At 35.1% G+C, this 22,667-nt stretch overlaps 1 protein-coding gene across 2 annotated transcripts in view; it reads left to right on the top strand.

The window, feature by feature from the left end:
* Positions 1–8,359: 8,359 nt before the first annotated feature.
* Positions 8,360–22,667, top strand: part of LOC113111426 (receptor-type tyrosine-protein phosphatase epsilon-like) — a 29,443-nt gene continuing 15,135 nt past the window's right edge. Inside the window, exons 1-4 of one of the 2 annotated variants that reach the window (XM_026276104.1) lie at positions 8,360–8,569; positions 18,450–18,530; positions 19,678–19,774; positions 20,126–20,199. In XM_026276104.1, the coding sequence (XP_026131889.1) occupies positions 18,455–18,530; positions 19,678–19,774; positions 20,126–20,199 (247 nt within the window). In that variant the 5' untranslated portion in view covers positions 8,360–8,569; positions 18,450–18,454. Of the gene's footprint in view, positions 8,570–18,449; positions 18,531–19,677; positions 19,775–19,892; positions 20,048–20,125; positions 20,200–22,667 lie in introns of those variants that run through there. The other variant, XM_026276105.1, reaches the window with a different exon arrangement.

The following is a 22,667-nucleotide window of genomic DNA, read 5'->3' as shown; positions in this document are numbered from 1 at the left end:
CAATCTTCTTCTGCCTTCAGTCCTCCCTCGGTGATTCCACTTCCACTTACTGTGATCAGAGATCGTTCCGTTGTATTTGATATTGGTCCATACTCGCTCTCACATCTGATATTCCCGTCTGGTTAGGAGCATTCTGCTAATAAAATCACATACGGTCCATCCTGTCTGCCTCCTGTCTCGTTTTGTGACACATATGTTTAAGTCATTCATAAATATTTTTTTAGATATTACTGCATTCTGCATCATAGATGATCATAGAACAATTGCATTATATATGTTTTTTTTCTTTAACATGTTTATGAATAGTTGATATTAATAAACTACTAAATTTATATGAATTCAATATAGTACTTAAATATGTTTATATATATATATATATATATATATAATATATATATATATACACACACACACACACACACACATTTTTTTCTAGGCTTCAGTTTTTTGAAGTATTATTTTTTATTTTGCTTTATTTAAATATTTATTATTATTAATATCTATATAACAAATACTCAATCTTTAAAAAAAATGTATGTTTTTTCAGTCGTACTTTCATTAAGATATTTCACTGTATTTTGTACTGCATTATATTAATATACATAAAATAATTGATTATATATATTACAATGTGATAGGTTGATAGATAAATTATATGTATATTTATGTGCTATTATATGTGTTTCATATATAAATTAATATATAAGTATTCCATAAATGACACACATTTAAAACACATTTCATATACATTTCCTCAGTCTTTAATAATGATTGCAGTTATTTCTTGATTGTTTATTTGAGGTTTGAAGGCTCATCTCACATCAGATCCCTGTCTCTTTCCCAGCCGTCCTGATTCTGTGTTGCCAAAAATCGTTTCGCTGTCACATAATATTCACTAATACCCGCATCTGCCTCCTAACGACAGACGCTGAATCACGGCTTTGTGTGTCCTGCTGTCGTCCATCTATGATGCATGATCACAACAACACGCTGCTGTCCAGAGATATGCTTTCATAACCTGATATTCACTGACAGGAAACAGATGCCACTAGTGAAAGAAAATACGGTCAAATGGAAAGAAAACAATGAATGGCGGTGCACAGAGATGGAGAAGATAACTCTATTATTTGTGTGTGTGTGTGTGTGTGTGAGGAGAGAGAGCTTGTTCATTCTGCTTGCTTTGTGTTGATTTGGTAAGCAGATACGAATGTTATTCAAAGTTGAGGCTGTTAGTATGAATGACTGAAGTTTTGCCCTGGTTTATGACAGTTGAAATCAGGGCGCTGAATCCAGGTCATCTTTAGTTTCTTTGGGTCTGGAAATGACACACGATTAAAAACAATATTTCGAGCCTCCCAACAGGGATCTGATACGCCTCGTGTTGGCAGCTTTCTGTCTGCTGCTTTGAATCGCCACATTCCCTTCAGTGAAGCTGTTTCATGTGCTGTCCACTACTACTGACAATCAATCTGACTCAACGCTCAGTATTTTTAGGTTTTACAGTAATGCACTGACCAAAGTCTATGGAGGCAAGTACTCGGGAGGCCTTAGAAGCAGAAACACACTTCAGATCTGTTTGAATTTAATTTAATTTAATTTAATTTAATTTAATTTAATTTAATTTAATTTAATTTAATTTAATACTTTTTTAATTATTATGTTTAATAATATTTCATATAATTTCTATTTTTCTTAATACATTTTTATCTTATTTTGTCTTTTAGTTAACGTATTGTTACCGTATTGTTTTTTGTTGTCTTTTTTAATATTGTAATATTTCAGTTTATTTTTATTGCTTATATTTGCTTTTTATTTAGTTTTTTTATATATATATATATTATTGTTCATAAAAACACTTAATTTTTTTAAAGCTTGTCAGCTGTATGCCTTCGTTTTAAAGAGAACAGCATCTAAAATAATATCTCTTTGAAATTGAATGCAGAAATTCAGTGCACTTACGTTCATTTTGAGCTGTAAATTCATCCTTTTAATGAGTTTCTACCTTCTGGTCATGCATTTAACAATGTAATTGCTGTATGATATGCCTGGATTTTTTCGCATTTATCTGTAATGCAAAGTGGAAGTTCAATTAACATTATTATTATGCATTATATTAAACATATATATTGTGAAATGTGTATTTTCATGAAGTAATTGGCTATACTTAGGCCTTTTTTTGTTTTTGTTAGTTACATTTACATTTATTCATTTAGCAGACGCTTTTATCCAAAACGACTTATAAATGAGAACAGTGGAATCAATCAAAAACAGCAAAGAGAGCTGTTAGTTTGTGAGTGTAAACAAGTGAACTTTATTTGTTGGCATAGAGCAAAAGCTAAATTATGTGGTAAATTGTTGCATTTATCATCCATTTAGTTGATTCAATAGTTCTAATAATCAAGTTAATTATTAAAGGAACCGTATGAGTGGGAATAGCCAACCAGTAGATCTTCTGCAGTGAATGGGTGCCGTCAGAATGAGAGTCCAAACAGATGATAAAACCATCATAGTCATCCACACCACTCCAGTCCATCAATTATAAAACATCTTGTGAAGTGAAAAGCTGGATCATTAATACATTTTATACTTCAAACCTTTGCTTCTGAAAAAAAAGAGAAAAAAAGAGTATATAATCCATAATAACGCTTCATACAGTGAAGAATTTGTCTCATCTAAACCAGGATAGAAATATGCACAGATCAAGCACCGTTTATAAGCCAAAACAGTTCAATAATAGATTACTTGTGGATTATTTTGATGTTTTTATCAGCTGTTGGACTATATCATTCTGACGGCACCCATTCACTGCAGAGGATCCATTGATGAGCAAGTGATGGAATACATTTCTCCAAATCTGATGAAGAAACAAAACCTAATTTACTGTACATCTTGGATGGCCGAGAGTGAGTAAATTGTCATCTTATTTTATTTTTTGGGTGAACTATTGCTTTTAAGAAAGAAAAAAAAAATAGTTGCATCTCTGAAATACTTGAGTTGATATTGTATATAGGTTTTTCTTGGATATAGTTTTGCACAGGCAAGTTTAGAGTGATTTTATCCTTCCAGTCTTAACATGCAAGGCCTATTTCAAGGGAGAAGAACCTTGAATGGTTTAATTCAAAACCATTATAAAGAGTTTTTAGCTCTTGTGTATGTGGGTGAGTCTCATAAGGAGCGGCTATTGATAAATCCATCGTGAATCACCGTGTCAAACACAAATGTGCGCATTACACGACTCTACTTTCACTCAAAGAGTCTTTGTAGAGTATTTACAGGACCGTTGCTGTAATCCTGGTCAATTCGAACTGTTTTGGCTCATATATTGCGTGCTAATGGAGGTTTTAAATATAAACCCTGATCTAGTGCTATGTCTACTGGCAGAAAAAACGCTGCCAATTAGTGAGATCTGCTCAAGGACACACACACACACACATCCCGATTCTGAGCTGGTTCGTGTTTTACCTGCTCTTTCTGAAAACAGCAGTTGTTGGTCTTTGATTCAGGGATGTTTAGCGTCTCAGGAGAGGTTGAAGGTGATTGGATGAGATAGGACACGTAGAGCACTGTGGGTCTCGGTAGTATTATGCATTCATGAACACTCAAAAAAATGACTCTTTGGCTGAACATGATTCTATCATGGACAGTGGTTCCACATGTTTGTACCATGTTATTTGGACATGAATAAATCAAGTTATAAGGACTTGTCTACCTTTAGTTGAGTTTACTCAGTTTGCTTTAGTTATATCTGAGATATGATAAATATATAATCTGAAATATCTGAGTAGAGATAATATGTTTTACATCATGTAGAACCACTGTCCATGCAAGTTTAGCCAAAGTGTTATAAAAACATTAGCAAGTAAGATATAACTTTTCTTTACACATGATGATAATTGTTTTGCAGTTTAAGGATGTTACTATGTGTACATCATACACTAGCACTCTCATTAAAGTTGCTTTTTTTTAAATTAAGTATTTTAGACGTTCTTTCAACCAGGTCCTCAACCCAACCACAAGCTCCACACTTCACCACAATGGTAACTCGCACAAAATACACCAATATAAAGTCTTTTAAAATGCCCCACATAATAGAGCATTATACATGAAAAAGTCTCCTTATTATCACATTTATTAAAAACTGCATAAAATAAACACTTTTATTTCAAACATTTTCTCTCCCCATATCCAGTCCTGTGCAAAGCATGATGGGAAGTGTAAAACTTATTTTAAGGGACTTGATTGAAACATGTTCTTTCAAAATGAAAACTTTATGTTAAACCAAAGGAGAGACAGGTTTAAGTCAGTTTAACATGACACAATCATGTTTGAAATGAAAAATAGCCAAAATGGCATTAATTCAACATGAATTGTTCAGGTAAAGTGAACAAAACTAAAAATTCATTTTTTTGAGTGAAGTAGAAATGGAAATGGCCTTTGCACATTTAATAGCACTGTTCAAATCTTTCTGACTGTATAATTTATTAGTAGTGCCTGCTGAGGAAGGAATCACTAGTATTATTGCTCATACTTTGGATTGGGGATTTAAAGAGCCCCTGACCCATAAACTCGGTGCAGCGCACATGAATGATTCTTTATATCATGTGTTTTGTAAAGTTGTGACATGCTGTTGCTGTTCAAAGCTACCAAATTGTATTTTCTAAAATTAATGATAATAATAATTATAAAATTGCACAACCTAAAGGTGTGCTCTATACACTTGTATTATTCTTATTATTTCACTTTTTTATTTAATAGTTCTTTTTTTAATTAAATAAATTCTTTTTTTATTTATTATTTGATTTTTATATTACATTTTATTTAAACTTTTTTATTTGTTATAATAAAAAATGTTTTTTTTTTTAGTTTGTATACATTTATTTCTGAGGAATATAAACATTTATTTAAATACTTTTTCTTATTTGAAAAAAAAAAAAAAACACTTTTGTCACTTGGCTTTTTTTTTTTTTTTTGTAATTATAAAATTTACTGGCAATTTCTGAAAATAGTTTTTTACCAGTTCTCTCTGTGTATTTACTTTATTTGTAAAATGAATGTATTTTTTATGAACGCTGACTATATTCCAATAAATGGACGCGAATGAAGCTGACAACTTGCATCTGCTTCTATACTTAAAAAAAAAAATGGTATAGAAACAGTTTTCACTGAGAAATTGTTAGTAAATTTCACAAATAATGATAAAGTACTCTTCAGTTTTATTTACAGCTTGGAAAAATAATACATTTTTATAATTTGTATTAATTTGTATAATTTATTCAGCTCTGTTCATTCAGGATGCTTCTGTGCTGCGCTCAGTTTATTAGATCTATTTTGCTGCCATATCAGAGAACGAAAGGCTTTTATCATGCGATCGAAGCTGAAAACATTTGCGCAGATGCTCAGCGTGAGAGACTCTGACTGTGGAGCATGAGAGGAGATCAGGGATTATTCAATCCTCATCAAGAGCCACATCCAGAGTTCACGGGCAGGCCATCATCCGTCCGAGATCTGCTGCTTTTATCTGCTCTCTAAAGGTTACACAGAAATCTTCCTGCTCACCCGAGATGACACAAACACAGAGAGAGGCTCAGAGACCAACGTTTATTGATGTTAGACCTCATACATTTCCATGGAGAATTGTTGTTAGCATTATATTAGTATTGCCTTTGTTCAATCATGATATGAAAGATGTATTTCTTTTTGCTTAGTGGAAGGATAAACTTGCATGTTACCAAAGCCGGACATTGAGAGAGCTGCATTGATTAAGTTAAAATATTAATATTATTTATTTTATTCTGTATAGGTCTGATATCTTTTTTTTTTAAATGACAGTTAGTCAAAAAACAAATGTTTTCTTTTGTTGCTATATATATAAAAAATCTAGATTATTCCACCAAATGTATATTTCTTAAAATTTAAAACATTGATATCGTGTTGGAAAATGGAATATAAAAATATGCATCTTTTTTGTTATTTTAACCATCTGTCATTTAATCCAAAAAATTAAAATAAAATAAATAAAAAACCTTTTTAAATGGCAACATTTAAATTTAATATTTGTAGTACAGAATAAAACATTTTAAAGTTGGACAATCATTTGTAATATACAACTCCCCCTCCCCCAAAAAACAAAACAAAAGAAATGGTCAAATTTACAGACATTGTAATGAGGTGTGGCCACTTTACCCTCTTTCCTAAAAGCATGGTAACCCGCATGTTAACCCCACTCAGTTTGGGTGCTAGACTTTGGATGCCCACCATAGCACCAGCTTGAAATGCACAAGCGTGTAGATTCTGTACCCTTGCAGCTTTTCCCAGGTAGATAAATTTTACTGTCACCTCTGTCTGTCCTCCTCCTCCTCCTCGTGTCTATCAAGTGTGTTTTCTTTTCTCAGTCTTTATCCAAATCCTCCTCCCACTCCGTTCCATCTCTGGGACTCATCTAAATTCATGCACGGCGTCCCCTGGAGGAGCTGCCGGGATTATAACACACACAGAAGGCATCTCTGCCATGTGTGGCCATGCCGAGAGCTCTTTAAATTTTAAAAACGGCTTCTGAATCTGATGGATGGACGGATGGAGATTGTGAAGCGAATGCTGGATGGTGGCTGTTAAATATATTCAGTCTCATTACAAAACGGCAACAGTGAGCTCAATAGAAATGAGGCATGAAGTCGATTTCCTGTGTGATTTGTGTTTGAAGCGGTTGTGTTTAACAGGACTCCATTAAGAGGGAATGTCATTTGTTAATTGAACAAAACTGTAACCCTGTGTACTTCAGCGCATGACTGTCCTGCATTGTTTGTGTTATGGACATGATTTATACCTCGAATCTTGCTTTATTTTGACCTGTCAGACGATAAAATGGACAAAATGTAGACTAACATTGACGCTACAAATGAATAGAAACTTGCTGTTGGATCTTTCTAAATTTGTTTGAACTTCCAAGTTAATGGGATATAATAACAAAATCTGGCGTTTTAGAAAAATACAGCATGACTGCAATCAGATTAGTAAATGACAAAAGTTGTATGTGTCAATAACCGGCCCGCTGAATTTTGTATATATTGTAATTTTCTGATTGATTTATTTGGGAGACCAAGATAGAGCACATTGTAGTAATCAAGCATCGATGTAATAAAGGCATTTATAAGCCTTTCTGCATCTGACAACGATTGAAATGGTCGCAGTCTAGCGACATTTCTAAGATGGAAAAATGCAATCTTTGATACCTTTTGTATATGTGCATCAAACATAAGCTCAGAGTCGTACATAACGCCAAGATTACGCACTTAAAGGGAGGGAGTAACCAAGGGTTTGACAGTTGTCAACTCTGAAATATTAAGTTTGAGTAAAGATGTTGATGTACCGACAAAAAGAAGTTCTGTTTTTTCTTGGTTAAGCTTAAGAAAAGGATCATGCATCCAGGCTTTTATCGCATCGAAGCAGGTGCTAAGGGTGCCAAGAATTGGGATCAGGATGCATGCTGATACAGATCTGCAATGCACAATGAAATTTTTTTTTTTTTTTGTAATTAATTTATTTATTTTTAAATAAATCCTTCATATTGATGCCATAGCTTGTTCAGTAAACTGACACATTAATATGAAGCATTTATTCACAGAGGAATGAATGAATGAATGAATGAATCAATGAATGAATCAATCAATCAATCAATCAATCAATCAATCAATCAATCAATCAATCAATCAATGAAATGTAATTAAGTTTATGATTGAACACTATATATTACCATGTGCAGTTCTGTGTTTTTTCCCACTTGCATGTGAGTGGAAATCTGTAAAATTGGATTGGATCTTAAGACTCCATTCATTGTCCTCATTCTCGTTGTTTGAAGATCATTATTACATGGCTCTCTGGAATGCTTGATTCTGATTGGTCAGTTGTGCCATTCTGCAGTCAAATATTTGTATATAATAACGCTAAACTATGTAATTGACCATTGTCCCTAGTAACCAATTTCCTTTATAACTGTGCTAGTTTAATGCTTGTTCTTAACTCACTTTGTAGTCTCTTTCTTCACGGAAATCTATTCGTTATTGATTGATTGATAGTGCATTTATTTATCTGTGCATTTAGTTATGCATTTATTTATTTAGGCATTTAATTATGTATTTATGCATTCATTTATTTGTGCATGTAATTATGCATTTATGTATGCATTTAATTATTCTTTTAATTGTGCATTTATTTACTGATGTATTTTATTATGTAGTCATTTAATTAAAGCTTCATATCGGGGCCTGATCGCCCTGTCATGGTTTTTATTTTGTGATAATGGCTGGCTTAAATAATTACCTTAATAAACATCTAACCTATAGCTCTCTGTTTGTCTTGTTCCTCTCCAGATCTCATTGTGCTGCTGCATTGAGCTCCTGGATTTCTTCTGCACCTCTTCATTCTGTGGATCAGATAGATAGATAGATAGATAGAGGAGGAGAGTGTGAGACAGAAGGTGTTTAGGCTGAAGGAGTGATGTGATGGTTGGATTCCTCCTACATTTCACTGGCTACAATGGACCAAATCATACACTGAAATATCACTGCTCAAGGTATGATCAACATTTCCTCAGTCAATGTAGCTGAAAAAATGTAAAATGTTTTTTTTTTTTGCATTTTTTTTTTTTAAGGAGTAATATAGTTTAAATTTTTAAAAAAAATCCGACCTCTCCCTCAAAAAAGTCAGAAAGGGACAACCAGCGGTTTTTGCTACTGTACCTTTAAGACTTCATCTGTAAACAAGCTTTGTTATGATTGCCTACAGTTTGTGTAGTTGGTGAATAGAGTAGATGTTGATACATAAATGTGATCGATCATATGTTTGATGATTTCTGAGCAAGCTGTTTCTGACAGTTTCTGAATGGAGGGATTTTTGAGTATAGTAAAAAGTTCGTCAAACTCTTTAGTTCAAAAGAACAAGGAAAATGCTGTTATGTCCTACATGGATATAAAAAGTATAATCACCCTCAGGCGATCCAAGATGTAGATTAATTTGGATAAATGTAGCATTGCATCATTTGCTCACCAATTGATCTTCTGCAGTGAATGGGTGCCGTCAGAATGCGAGTCCAAACAGCTGATAAAAACATCCTGATAATTCACAAGTAATCCACTTCACTCCAGTCCATCAGTTAACATCTTGTGAAGTAAAAAGCTGTATTTATTTGAAACAAATGCATCATTAAGGCCTTTTAACTTTTAAACGGATGCTTTCAGCCAAAATCCATAATCCATAATAACGCTTCCTCCAGTGATAAAATCCATCTCCTGTCGTCTCTCACATCAAAATCCACCCGCATATTTGTTTAGAACTGTTTTCAACAGTTTTCACTTGTAAACAGTGCTTGATCTGTGCAGATTTCTCTGTTGATTCAGGCGAGATGACTTTTTCACTGGAGAAAGCAATATTTAGAAACTGAAATAATATTTTATCAAGAAGCAATGGTTTGACATTAACATTTCTTACAAACATGCAGCTTTTCAATTCACAAGATGTTAACTGATGGACTGGAGTGATGTGTGGATTATTATGATGTTTTTATCAGCTTTTTGGACTCTCAATCTGACGGCACCCACTCACTGCAGAGGATTTGTTGGTGATCAAGTGATGTGATGCTACATTTCTCCAAATCTGATGAAGAAACAAACTCTTCTACATCTTGGATGACCTGAGGATGAGGACATCATCAGCAAATTTCCATTTTTGGATGAACTATTGCCTTAAATATACTTGCCTCTGAAATGTAAAATGATACACAGACAGACAAATGGTCTAATTTATGTTTTAAGAGCCAATTTCATTCAAACTATCCAGACATCACATTAATTTCACATGTTTCTTTATTGTTCATCATACTGCGTGTGGTTATAAAAGCTGTGTGTTCAGCACAGTCGCACTCTCTGATGCTCTCAGCATCTGCAGGAATATTCAAAGGATTTTTCTGGTTCATTTTGTTTTCTCATTGTTCCTCTTTTTGCTGCTTCGCTGGCACAGCGTCTCATATCATTAGCGAATGCTCCACAGAGGCCTGAAAGCATGGAGATATTCCAGCGGGTTTTGTGCATAAATGTCCGTGGATAGACAGTGTGTGTGTGTGTGTGTGTGTGTGGCATCCAGCACCTTTTTAAGCATTGTGTGTGGGTGTATGTATCTTATCCAAAGGTTAAGAAGTGTGTTTTAAACTCAAGCAGGAAACCTGGCTGCACAGGAAAGGAAATAACTTATCAGCCGACAGATGGGGGACAGCATGTGCTAATACTGCGCGCGCGCACACACACACACACACACACACACGCACACACTGTCTCTCGTCCACTCTAGGCATGGGTGATGTTTTTTGGCCTTTACTTATAGACCAGTTCATCTCTCACTATAAGCTCCATTTACCCCAGACTGATTGGTTTAGAAGAATGTCAGTCTCCATTCAGGACTGTGTGTAGGACAGGACAGTCACAGAGCCGTGACATTGACACTCACTGTTAAATCAGATGCCCATTGTGAGAGAAAGAGTGTGGTGTGTGTGTGCTGACATTTTATTAATGAGACATGAAATCCATGCAGGAAACCAGGGGAGGCAATCCTAGCTTTGATTGGTCCTGAGCCGAGACACCGCAGGAAATGAAAAGACTGAAATGATCGCAGAGACATTGAGGGGAGTGAGAGGGAGACGTCTTGTGTGTTTTACCATCGTTAAAGATGCAGAAACACCGTCTGCCTGTAACCAACAGCTTAATAGAAAAGTTCAGTCATGTCCCAAACCCATATTACATGCTTCCTTTTGTGGGTTGTTTCATTCAGATATATATCAGATTTCAGAAGTAAAATGGGTTGCAGCTTTAACTTGAATTTAATTTGAGTTAGTTTAGATGATTTACATTTGAAACTTTCAAGTAATAGTTACATTTTAGTTTATTTCAACTTTATTCCATCAGTATAAATGATTTTCAATAGTTTTGGTTTAACCTCACTGTTGCATTCAAATCAAGTCCTTGTTTACATTTGTCATTCTAGTTTCATATCCGGTTTCATTCAGAAATGCGTCAGTTTTAAAAGTAAAAATCGATTGCACCTGCAGCATAATGTTGGCTTTAAACTGTCAAAGATTTGCATTAGTCAGGTTGTTATAGCTGTGTGCAGGTGATGGGTGCACCGGAATGTTTACCTCCTGCTTATGCTCCCTGATTGGTCAGCCTGCAGACTGTGGCCACACCCCTCTGTATGATGCCACCCCTCATGTGACCCTGGAAAAGAGACACACACTCAGCCTGAAGGGCTCAGATCAGTGGCCTCTTGTTGTGAGAAAGGGGGTTTGTTTATGTGTTTGTGTGTGTGTGTGTGAACAGGACAATAGTGCACAGTGTAAATCCAGTGAGGCCCAGATTTTTATAGTTCTTTCTCACAAACCAATCCGAGCGAGAAACAGCCTTATGCAACCTTAATCAACAACATGGCACTGGCAATCTGCTCTCACACGGCACGACAGGCTGCTAGACTGTCAGGTTGAGAGCTGGGCATCTGGAAAGCATCTCTGAGGAATTCTGCTCACATGCTGTGATGTTGCAGGGTGAAAATGATCTGATTCATCCTGCTGTGTTATGTCAAAATAAAAGCTTTAGCGTGCTCGGAAAAGTAGTTGGGGATTATTCACAGAATAAACGGTTCAGAATAAGAATTATATCAAATATTGAAGGTCAAAAAGCATTTAAAAAGAACATAGCAGAAAGTTGTTGAGAAGTCTTTTCAAGCAATGCAAAGGGTTTGTGGGTGGGTTTTTAAACCTGGTTCATGAATATTAATTATCTTGCACTGTTGTTGTTCTGTATTCTATGACATTGCCTAATTAATATTCATGAGGGAAACATTCATCTTGGTGCTATTTGCAAATTGATTGTCTGTGTAAATATGCATTGTACATGGTTTAAAGTACCGGTTTCATGACAGTTTTATTTTTGTAGTAGTGTCTAGCGTCTAGCAAACCACAAGCAGTTCCTTATTTACTTCTTCTTGCACGTTTTATGGTGTATTGTGTTACTTATTTATGGAACCTAATTACCATTTATCGTCTGCCGCTGGTTCTGTCGACAAGGACCGCTCCCGTAAATGTAAGTGTACGGGCCAACCAAACGAACCAAGAAGAGTTTGGGACAAAAGGAGAGAAGGAGCGATTAATATCCTCGCTTTGATTGCATTTTCTAGTTTGAGAGAGCTTCGTGACAAACTTCAGCTAGAAAGAGATGCAGATCTTGCTTGTGTTCGACAGGTGAGTTGTTTTGATTAATGTCTTTACATAAAACGTATGCTATTATATCGATCAACAAGATTATTATTATGGGGCATACACGCCAAATGCAGGGCATCGCGTCTCTAGACCTGCGCGAGGACGCGTCTTTGCATTGACTTTGTATGTAATCTACTCGCGCAAATCATAAATGATACAAATAAATGATTTATCTTTCTGTTTGATTGATGGCCGTCAGCAGTTGGGAAGAAGACAACAAATCCCATAATTCCGTGCTCCTCCTTAGCATCATCAAACCACGCGTTTGTTATTGTTTTGGTAGTGCGCCCTCTCGTGGCAGGTCCTACAACCTGTACCTTTAAGTTAACGTTTACAGCATTGGTACATGTAATTTAAGCTTATTTACATTAGTTGTCAAGGCAAGTTGTCAACATTTAAAACAAAACAAAGCAGCAATACAATTTTTATTGATTTATTATTATTTATTTTTTAATTAATGAAACAACATTGGTTTGTATAATGTATAATGATTAATGGAGATTTTGTAAGACATTGAATAAATAGTAATAAAGTTTAGAAAGTTTATAAATTGTTTAATTGATCTTTTTTAGACTGCTGTGCTTAAAGAGTCTTTCCCAAATGTTTACATTTTTTATATTGATGTATAATTTTTAAGATATAGAAAAACAACAACAACAACAACAATAATAATAATAATAATAATAATAATCTATATAATAATAATAGACCGTAAATTGTTCATGTTCTGGAACAAGGTGACACTTTTGTCCGACCCACAAAACCAATTTGGCTTCAGCAGTACTTAGATAAAACCAGATTGATTTATTTAGTCAAGATCTGGCAGCCAAACTTATTAGTTGTGTGAGATGTGTCTATGACAGATCCAATATACTTGTTTAAAGCCATAACCCACATTAGCTTATCATTCAATCTGCAGAAGGCTGGAGCAGAATTGATTTGTGTGTCAGTCTCTGCTTCTCCAGGAAAGATTTCAGCAAGCTCCAGACTGAAATGGCCAATTTCTGAACTAAAAATACCTTTTGTAAATGAATTTTGAGGTCAATATGTTCGACTGGGTGATAAAATATAGCTCCAAAACAGTTTTGCTTGCAAAAAAGAGATTAGGTATTTCCTCATTTGTAGAGGTCTAGTGTATTTTTTTTCTGATTGCATGTACGTGTGCGGACATGTCACGCAGAGCCCAAGCCCGCAATCTTAATTTATCAAACCACACTGGTTGTCATGTTTCCATGGCAACCCCCAGGAAGATGATGAGATGGCTGTCTGGCATCATTCTGGCCACTGCGTCTCTGATGTGACCTCTGGGTCATGGCCTGCATTAATGCAAGGATGCATTGCGCCGAAGGCAGACATGGCGTTATTGGAAGTCTGTTGGACGGTTAGCTTGCCGGTCCAGACTCTTTGAGCGGTTAATGCACTGCTGTTGTTGTTTGGTGGTCGCTGTGGACTTGTGAAAATGTGATTGGGTGAGTCAACGAGGTCTCTTTCTCTTAAATGGGTCACTGTATTAAACCACATGGTAGATGGATCAGAGAGCATAAAGAACGGCCGAGTAATGAAACGGAAGGATGAGGCGAGATATTAATGAAAACCCAGAGAAGGAACAAGCAACTTAAATGTAATCTAGAAGAATCAAATGAAAAGGCTCTTGTTCTCTGTTGGTTTAACTCCGGGGGCCGTTTTAATGCGTCCTGCAGGGTTGACTTTGCTTGAGATTTGTCTGAATTAGACGATCAGCTCCCGCCAGGACAAATATCCCTCTAAACTTAGTTTTCTAGAGACCCGTTGGTCTGATTCACAGAGACAGCGGTGTTGTAGAAAGTCCACTGAAGTTCCCAGTCAGTTTAGTAGATGATTTGGCTGATATGTCGGAGTCATATTTAATATAGATAACAAAAGAAATGAGAAAGAAATAATATTTTGGTTGAAGAAACTGTCTGTTTAACTTTACAGTAAGGTTAGTTGTCCTATTATCTTAATTTATACAGATCAAAAGTTGTATGCTAACGTTAGTTATTGCACTGTGAACTAACACAAACATGAAGAATTAACTAAAGTTTTTGTTCATTTGCATTTTTCAATTTAACAGTTTCACCAAAATATTCCTAGAAATGGAATTTCCATTTCCACTCCAAAATGTACTTTATGTGAGAAAATGAAATGAGTTCATTTTAAATTTAACATTATAAGGAATTTCAGACTTCAGCTTTAAATGTGTTTTTTATTTTAGCTCTAGTGTGTGTGTTTATCTGATTTGGTGCACACATGTGCTGGCATGTTGAGGTGCACTGTATGTGGGCATTTTGTGTTTAAATCCAGACGTTTCGCAATCCTTCCCCCGCAATCATTTGTGTCGTATCTCTACTGTAAACAGAAACAGCTAACTGTTATTAAGCTGACTTGCAGTTCAGGAGTGTTTTTCAGCTAGCTGAAGACAGACACGCGTCACCTGATGGTAAGTGTGATTGAGTGTGTCATGGGATGGTAATAGTGTTTATTCTGTAGCAAGCAGCTCGTGGAAACTGTGAAATCACTGTGTAGTCAGCAGTCTGCATGGAGAGAGAGAGAGAGAGAGAATGAGAGAGAGAGGAAGAGAGAGAGAGAGAGAGAGGGAGAGAGAGAATGAGAGAGAGAGAGAGAGAGAGGGAGAGAGAGAGAATGCTATATTTTAAAACATCATTTAAGACTTGTACTGTGAAATTATTTTTATTTATTATATATTTTTATATATTATACATTTTGGCTTTATTGTGTTTAAACATTGCTGAAGTAAAAAAAGCATAAGTTAATAAGAATAAAATACACAGCTATTGGGTAAAAAATATATATACATATATATATATACACACACACACACACACACACACACACACACACACACACACACACACACACACACACACATAGGGTCAAATTATGCATATTAAGTAAAAAAAAAGAAAAATAACAAATATATATATAAAAATGCTGAACAAATAACAACAAAACAATTTATTATTAGTATTATTAGTATTATTAGTATTATTTTAAATATAATATTTAATATGATTTTGTGAATAATGTATAATTATAACATCCACACATACATATTTTTAATAATGTTTAATAATTATTTAATAGCATTTTTTCTTTTTACTTAGTATGCACTGTTACACCCAGTTTATTTGTGTGTTTCTATTTAAATGCTTATCAACATAATGTTTTGTATTTTTGCTAAATTCAGTTGGAATCGAGTTGTCTCCTGTAAGTTTTCCATTCATTTCCATTTCAGTTTTTAAAGGTTTTGGAGCAGAGAAATACTGAATGTATAATAGATTTAGGTGTGCTGAGAATTTAGTCTGATGCAATCAACTCACACAAGAACATATTTGCACACTTCATAAACCAAAATACATATACTTCTGTTCTTGCTTTCTCTGATTGCATAAGGAAATGATGAGGAGCGTTCCTCATTTAAAGAGCGAGCGGTCGCTGGGAGTTTTCGTGTGGGCTGAAAAACCTCACAGCAGAGTGTCATTAATTCATGGTTAGCTGCTTACACTAACACACACACACACACACACACACAACAGAGATAATCTCACTTACCATTAAATACAGCAAGTGCAAGTGTGTTTCCGGCATCCGCCTCACCCAAGGCTGTCTGCAAATGTCCTGTCTGCTAGCTTTACCTCATGACCTGTTTACAATAATGAGTCTCAGAAGTGCCCTGTCCACTGGGGTCAGAGACAGCAGGCCAGTCCTGAGCACAGCCAGAACAAAAACATTACATGCTCGCTGACGGAGAGATGTGTGGGATGCGAATGAAGGATGGAGACTGTAATTCTACAGTGTGGCTACAAGGTTTATGCGTTTTACTGATTTGCCCCACTTACTTTAACAGTTCCCCACTGTGTCCCAGCAAAAACATGCCAATGTACAGGTGCATCTGACCCCAGGAGTCTCCACAGGCATTCAGAACACCCTTTGGACAGAAAGCACATGATAAATTGCAAGATAGTGTTCATTTATTTGCATGCACTCGGATATATATTAAATATATTCCTGCTCACCTGTGCACTTGTTTTCTCAGGCTCTGCTGTCGGCCTCAAACCACATGATACGGGGAGAGTCATTTCTTCTCATTAAAATCCTGCCATGAGTCTTTGTGCTGCTGCAGGCAGCTCTCAGGTCTTTATTAATTGCTGGGGGATACTGTATCGACTCAAATTCTCTGCCGCTGTCCAGACTCCAACGTGCTCTGGGATACTATCGACAGAATGCGGCATTTGATCATGCTTTATCTCAGCAGCTAATGCGGAAAGCACTTTATTCACACCCTGCTGATGAATGATGCAGCCTGAGAGGTTACCAGGGAGACACACTCATAATGCAGCGAACGTAGTTGTTTTTTTAGCATCACGGATTTGGGTTAAAATGTATATATATGCATAAAGGAGAGTGTATTTTGGGTGCTGTTGTTCTTAAATTTATAATAAGCATTTAGCTTTTTTGCAGTTGTATGATGAACAATTTTTCAATTTTTCAGTTTTTTGTGCTTAGTTTTATGGTCTTGGCTTTTTTAAGTTTAAAAAGTGTTCAAATTGGGGTCAGTAAGATTGTTTTTCATAAAAAGAAAATTATACTTTGTCAGGAAGGTTGCATTCTGTTCCACATAAATACTGTTATTTTAAACTTTATTTTAATCAAAAGATCCAGAAAAAAAATATGAACGGCACAACTGCTTTCAACATTGAAAATAATAAATATTTAAAATTTGTATCACATAAATAAATAAAAATTATATATATATATATATATATATATATATATATATATATATATATATATATATATATATATATATATATATATACTGTATATTCAAGTAGAGTTATTTTAAATAAAAAATAATTCACAGTATTACCATTTTTATTGTATTTTTGTCAAATGCAGCGTTGAGAGACTGTTTTAAAAAAATCTTACAGACCTCAAATGATTGTATATTCTTGGAATAACCTGCACTAACAAATTATGCATATTGTTTCACTTTAAAATATGTTAAACTATAGAAATAAAAATGTTTATGGATGTAGTTTCTTGATGACTTCTTATTGAGAACCTACGTAAATAGGTTTAAGTTGTGATTTCATGCTGCAGACACTATATGCAGTTCACATTCAGCTCAAATTTAAAATTGTATGCATACTTATGCAGAAGACCCTGAAATAGTTTTAGATTAAACTTCATTTGACCTACCATATTTATTCCTGATATTTGGGCATGTGTTGGTGTTTGAACACCTACAGGATTCTCTCTAGCGTGGAGTGGTGTGTGCGTTGCAGAAAGTGCGGTCTGTTATTTATGTGTTGCATTGCTTTAGTGAATATGCAGCAGCTCCCACTTGATTCTCTCAATGAAGAGCATCGGCGGCTGTGTGTGGGTGTTTTGTGGAGTATCTTATCTCACTGAAGCAGCGCTGAGACTGAACAAATCCTCCTGGCTTTTCCTGTCCAGTAGCCCACGACATCTGCCCTCCAGATAGAGAAGATACGCTCAGAAGCTTGCTCTGAATATCTGATGGTTTACTATCAAGAATCACTTTCAGTATTAGTTTGGGTTGAAAGCATGATGCAGAATGTTTTTAGGTAATGAAAAGCATGAGATCTTGTCTTGTCCTCTGCTAAATGTATCAGTCACATAATAAATAATCAGCTTTTCCCGAAAATACCTATTCAGGTTTAATCATGCACGTTATATGTTTGAACACAGATTCACAGATTAATTCAGATGTGAGGATGTTTTATCTCAGTTTAACCCACTTGATACTTTGTGTAACACTTAAAATCCCCAAACTAAATAAGATTAAAGTATACAATCATGTCTAATCTGTGTGAAAGTGAGGTTTATGAGATCTCACTCTGTTTTCAATATCAGAACAGAGATGCTCTCCGCTTTCAAGCGTTTGGACTGGAACTGTATTTGAAAGGTTTTGGTGACATCTATTGGAGGAGTAATGCAACATTTTTCCATGTTGTAATATTTAAATCGATCCTGATCTGTTGTTTTTTTTAGTAGTGACATGTAGAGTCACATTTAATTAAATAAATGATATTAAATGATGTAAATATGTTTAAATGACATGCTTATATGTTCTCTTCTTCTCTTGCAGACACAATGGTCCTTGTTTTTTTTCTGACAGTAACAACTCTACAACCAAACACATCAATTTCAACAGACGGAAAAAGCAATGGTAAGTGCTCATTATTCATAATAATAGTGTTAATAATACGATGAGCATTGTTGTTTTCTTTTCTAAATCCTTTGTTAAATACAGAGTGACAAATCTGAATGCTAAATTGTGTTTAAAGTAATTCCAGTTCATTTTTAGATTCATTCATTGATGCATTCATTCATTCATTTCCTCGCTTCTTTCAATTTAATGATTTCATCAGTTAATTAGGGGTTAAATCTCCTACTTGACTATACTCTTTTTTTTGCTACTGCCAGTTTCCCATTAATTTTGATATTTTGATATAACTTCGCTTGTTTGAAAACTAGCATATGTGAAAAAACAGGTGGTGCCAGATTTCATACTTAAAAACATTTTAAATATATATTTACATTTATGTTACTATTATATATTTGTATCATTATACTATATTATAACATATATTATTTCTTTTGGCTACAGATCGATATAAAATTTGTTACTTTGACATCAGAAATTTGGTATGATGATTATTTATTAATTAGACTATTATTTATTAATTTATTAATTTACTTGTCATTAGAGAGCGAGAGAGAGAGAGAGAGAGAGAGAGCGAGAGAGAGAGAGAGAGAGAGAGAGAGAGATAGAGAGAGAGAGAAATAGAGAGACATTTGCCATTTTTCATTTTATTTTTGTCATTTTATTTTAAGTGATTGCAACCTCAAAAAATTTATTTCACAATGTAGGCATTACTCACAAAGCGACTGAAATAGTCATGGAAACTCAGTGGCCAAAACCAACTTTTTGTAGTTGTGTAACTTTTCTCAGCTCAGAGATGATTTTTGCTCATGTCTAGCGTTTCTGCAACACATAAGCATCAGTGTGAGCGTGTGGATTTGTGTTAAATCTGCCGTGGATCACGCAGGCTGTGATTTTGGGCTCCAGTAAAGTGCTGATCTCAGGGTTAAGCGGGTGATTCGTGTCAAACCTGTTGTTAAATGTATGAGCTCAGTCCAAACAGCACCGGGCTCTCTATTAAATCACTAATAATGGCTTGGCATACCTCACTGAGACGCTCAGCGCCGGAGCAGCTAAGTGTGGCCATTCCGGCTCCAGCGGCTCTGCTCGCGGGCCAGTTTCCTGTTCTTTTGTTCACTGTGGGTTTAACTGCCTCTCCTTCTTCCTTTAGACGGCCTGGTGGAGCCCAACGCACTCATCCTGCCCATACTGCTGAGTCTGTCCGTCTTGGTGCTTTTTCTGGGGTTGCTGACCTGGTATTTCCTCAGGTATGACACATACACACATGCTCACACACTGTAAAAAACGAAAAAAAAAAAAAAAAAACTGTCTGTCAAGCTTACAAGCTCCGCCTCTTTCTGATTAAGGGTGGGTCCAGGAACTGCTGTCACACACAGACACACACACACACACACATATTTATTCACACACGGTGTCACCGAGGTAAACCCTCATATTTTTATATGGTAGAGAGCGTGTCATATATCGTGCGTTTGTGGAGAAACAGCACCTCTGATGAAAAAGAGCTCGAGTTTTCGTTGGTGAGACTGATGTGACGTTAGGATATTGTCTCACATGTTGTCCTCACGTTCAAACCTTATGTTCTTCGTTTCTTTAAGGTTGAAAAACCAGAGGAAAGCTGTCATCACAGCTGTCGACAAGAAAATACCAAATGGCATACTGGAAGAGCAAGGTAATAAGTCGCTTTATCTGCTTTCGAACCAGTTTAGTTCTTTAAGATATGACAAAAGCAATTTGTGGTTTTGAGAGCTCTGTTGTAAGTAAGAGGTCTTGGCAAGTTTCACTTTATCAAATGCGCTATATTCGGTTTCCTGTCGCCTCAAGATGTTTTGAGAGCAGGACGTGAGCTTTTTTTGTGAACTACATGTGCTATTCTGTATCAAATGACTCTATAAGTACACCAACAATTCACTTTGGCTGAAGCTTATGGGTCATACTATGGTTTTTATGCTGATTTTATGGTGATGATTATACTCATCTGCATTCCCAGTGTTGGAATGAATGACCAAACCTTTTTTTTTTTTTTTTATGGATGGTTGTGTTTGATTTGCAGATGACAGTTTTTATGGTATAATATTTATTTAACCCTTAATCAACCATAAATTACAGTAAATTCAGGTGCAGGCACTTTCTGCCATTGAGATGACTGAGTAAAAATGGCCCACTTATCAAAAAAAAAAAAAAAGAAGACAATAAGGTTTTGTTTGTTAGCGTAGTTAACTGCATTAATTAACACGAATTACTGCAACAATTATTATTTTCTTTTTTTGTATTTGCTAATGTTACCTATTGGACTTAAGCTAACAATGAACAGTTTTATTTTTATTAACTAGCATCAACAAAGATGAAGAAATACTGCAACAAATGTGTTAGTTAATGCATTTAACTAATGAGACCTTTTTCTAAAGCGTCCCCTTTTAAACTCTACCTTTAGACAAGGCCTTTCTAGTTTAATGATGGGAAGAAAACATCAGTATTACTAATAACTAAACTGATTCGTTTATTCCTTTGTTTCATAGATACAGCGGTGTAAAACATATTGCAATACTATTTGTGGTTTCATGATCAATATTTCCTCAAAAATATTTAAATCTGACTAAAACCATGTGAAAGAGGAAGAAGGTTCATTTTTAAACAGTTGTTCCTGATTGCTTTTATTAGAGTTTGCTTGCTTGACACAAAAACTGTGGATCATGGTTAGCCAGAAATCAGAGAAGAGCTGTGTTTAAGACTAGAATTGGGTTTGTTAGACCGCAGTGAGATTAAACGGAGAATCTCAGAGTGTTCTCCTGAGAGACGGACCCTCACAATGTCCTTCTAGATGCCCAGATCTCAAATGTTGCTCAGATTGTATGCTTATCTAGAGTCTGGTTGTCGCCGCAGATTGTGTGTCTTGTCGAAGGTCTAGCAGATTTATGTAATGGACTTCCTCTGCACTCTCTCTCCTACTATCCTGACGGAAATCTCTCTCAAGGAATATTTAGTGAGCCGAGATGAAAAACGACACACTCTTAACATGCAGGAAACGCTAGAGTTAAATGTTGAACGTCACACCTGTGTAAAGGAAGTGGTTTACCGACGTTCTCCAGCTTTCTGTGCCAACTTTTGTTTGGCTCTTGATTTACAGTTACATTCAAAAAATAAAGTTATGTTGTGAAATATTATTTGTTTTCAATTTGGAATCAATTTTAAAATGTAGTTTATTCCCGAGATGCAAAGCTGAATTTTCAGCATCATTACAGTCATGATCCTCTAATGTGCATTTATTATTATTAATGTTGAAAACGCCTCTTTGGATTTTTGTGGAAACAGGTTTATTTGATTGATTAAATAACAGCATTTATTTGATAGAGAATATTTTTCTAGCATCATGAATGTATTTACTGTCACTTTTGATCAATAAAATGAATCCTTGTTCAATTAAAGTATTCTTTAATAAAGTTAAAGTCTGCAAACATTCTCTTTTTATGCAGGAGAACAAATGGTTTTATTTCTTTAAGTCTAAGCGCTGGTGTAACACTGTGTGTTTGTGTGTGCTGTATGTTGTGTAGAGGAATATATAGATGTGGTTAAAGATGAGGATGAGGATGAGGATGAGGATGGTCTTGGCTGGCCGTCAGAAGGTCAGGTATATGTGGTTTCTCATGAACAGGCATGAAGTTTATCGTCTAAACTCTGTAATGTCTATCATCTCACCCGCTCTAACCTCTAACCTAATGGTTGTGGGTTTCTCTCGGTGCTATGAGGGTCACTGGTGGTTTTTGATTCATGCATATGCTGCATGAATTAAATATGCCTATAGTACTTTTACAAAGGCATGCAATTCTAAGATAAGATAAAAAAGATGGTCTGCGCATGTTTGTGTGTTTACTTGTTTCCTGGGTGACAAAACCATGACTGTGTATATATATATATATATATATATGTATGTGTGTGTTTCTTACTTTATTTTTTTAATTTTATTAATATTAAAATAAATATTTGTTTTACATTTATTGAATACATGTAATTATAAATAATGAATTATTAATAATTATAGATTTTTAATATATATATATATATATATATATATATATATATATATATATATATACATATATATTTAACAGTCTGCTGTTAGAAATGAGAACAATTTCTAAA

This window comes from Carassius auratus, chromosome 12 (genome assembly GCF_003368295.1).
Source record: "Carassius auratus strain Wakin chromosome 12, ASM336829v1, whole genome shotgun sequence".
Classification (NCBI taxonomy): Eukaryota; Metazoa; Chordata; class Actinopteri; order Cypriniformes; family Cyprinidae; genus Carassius; species Carassius auratus.
The sequence above is the reverse complement of the archived record's forward strand: the minus strand, read 5'-3'. Positions and strand labels throughout refer to the sequence as shown.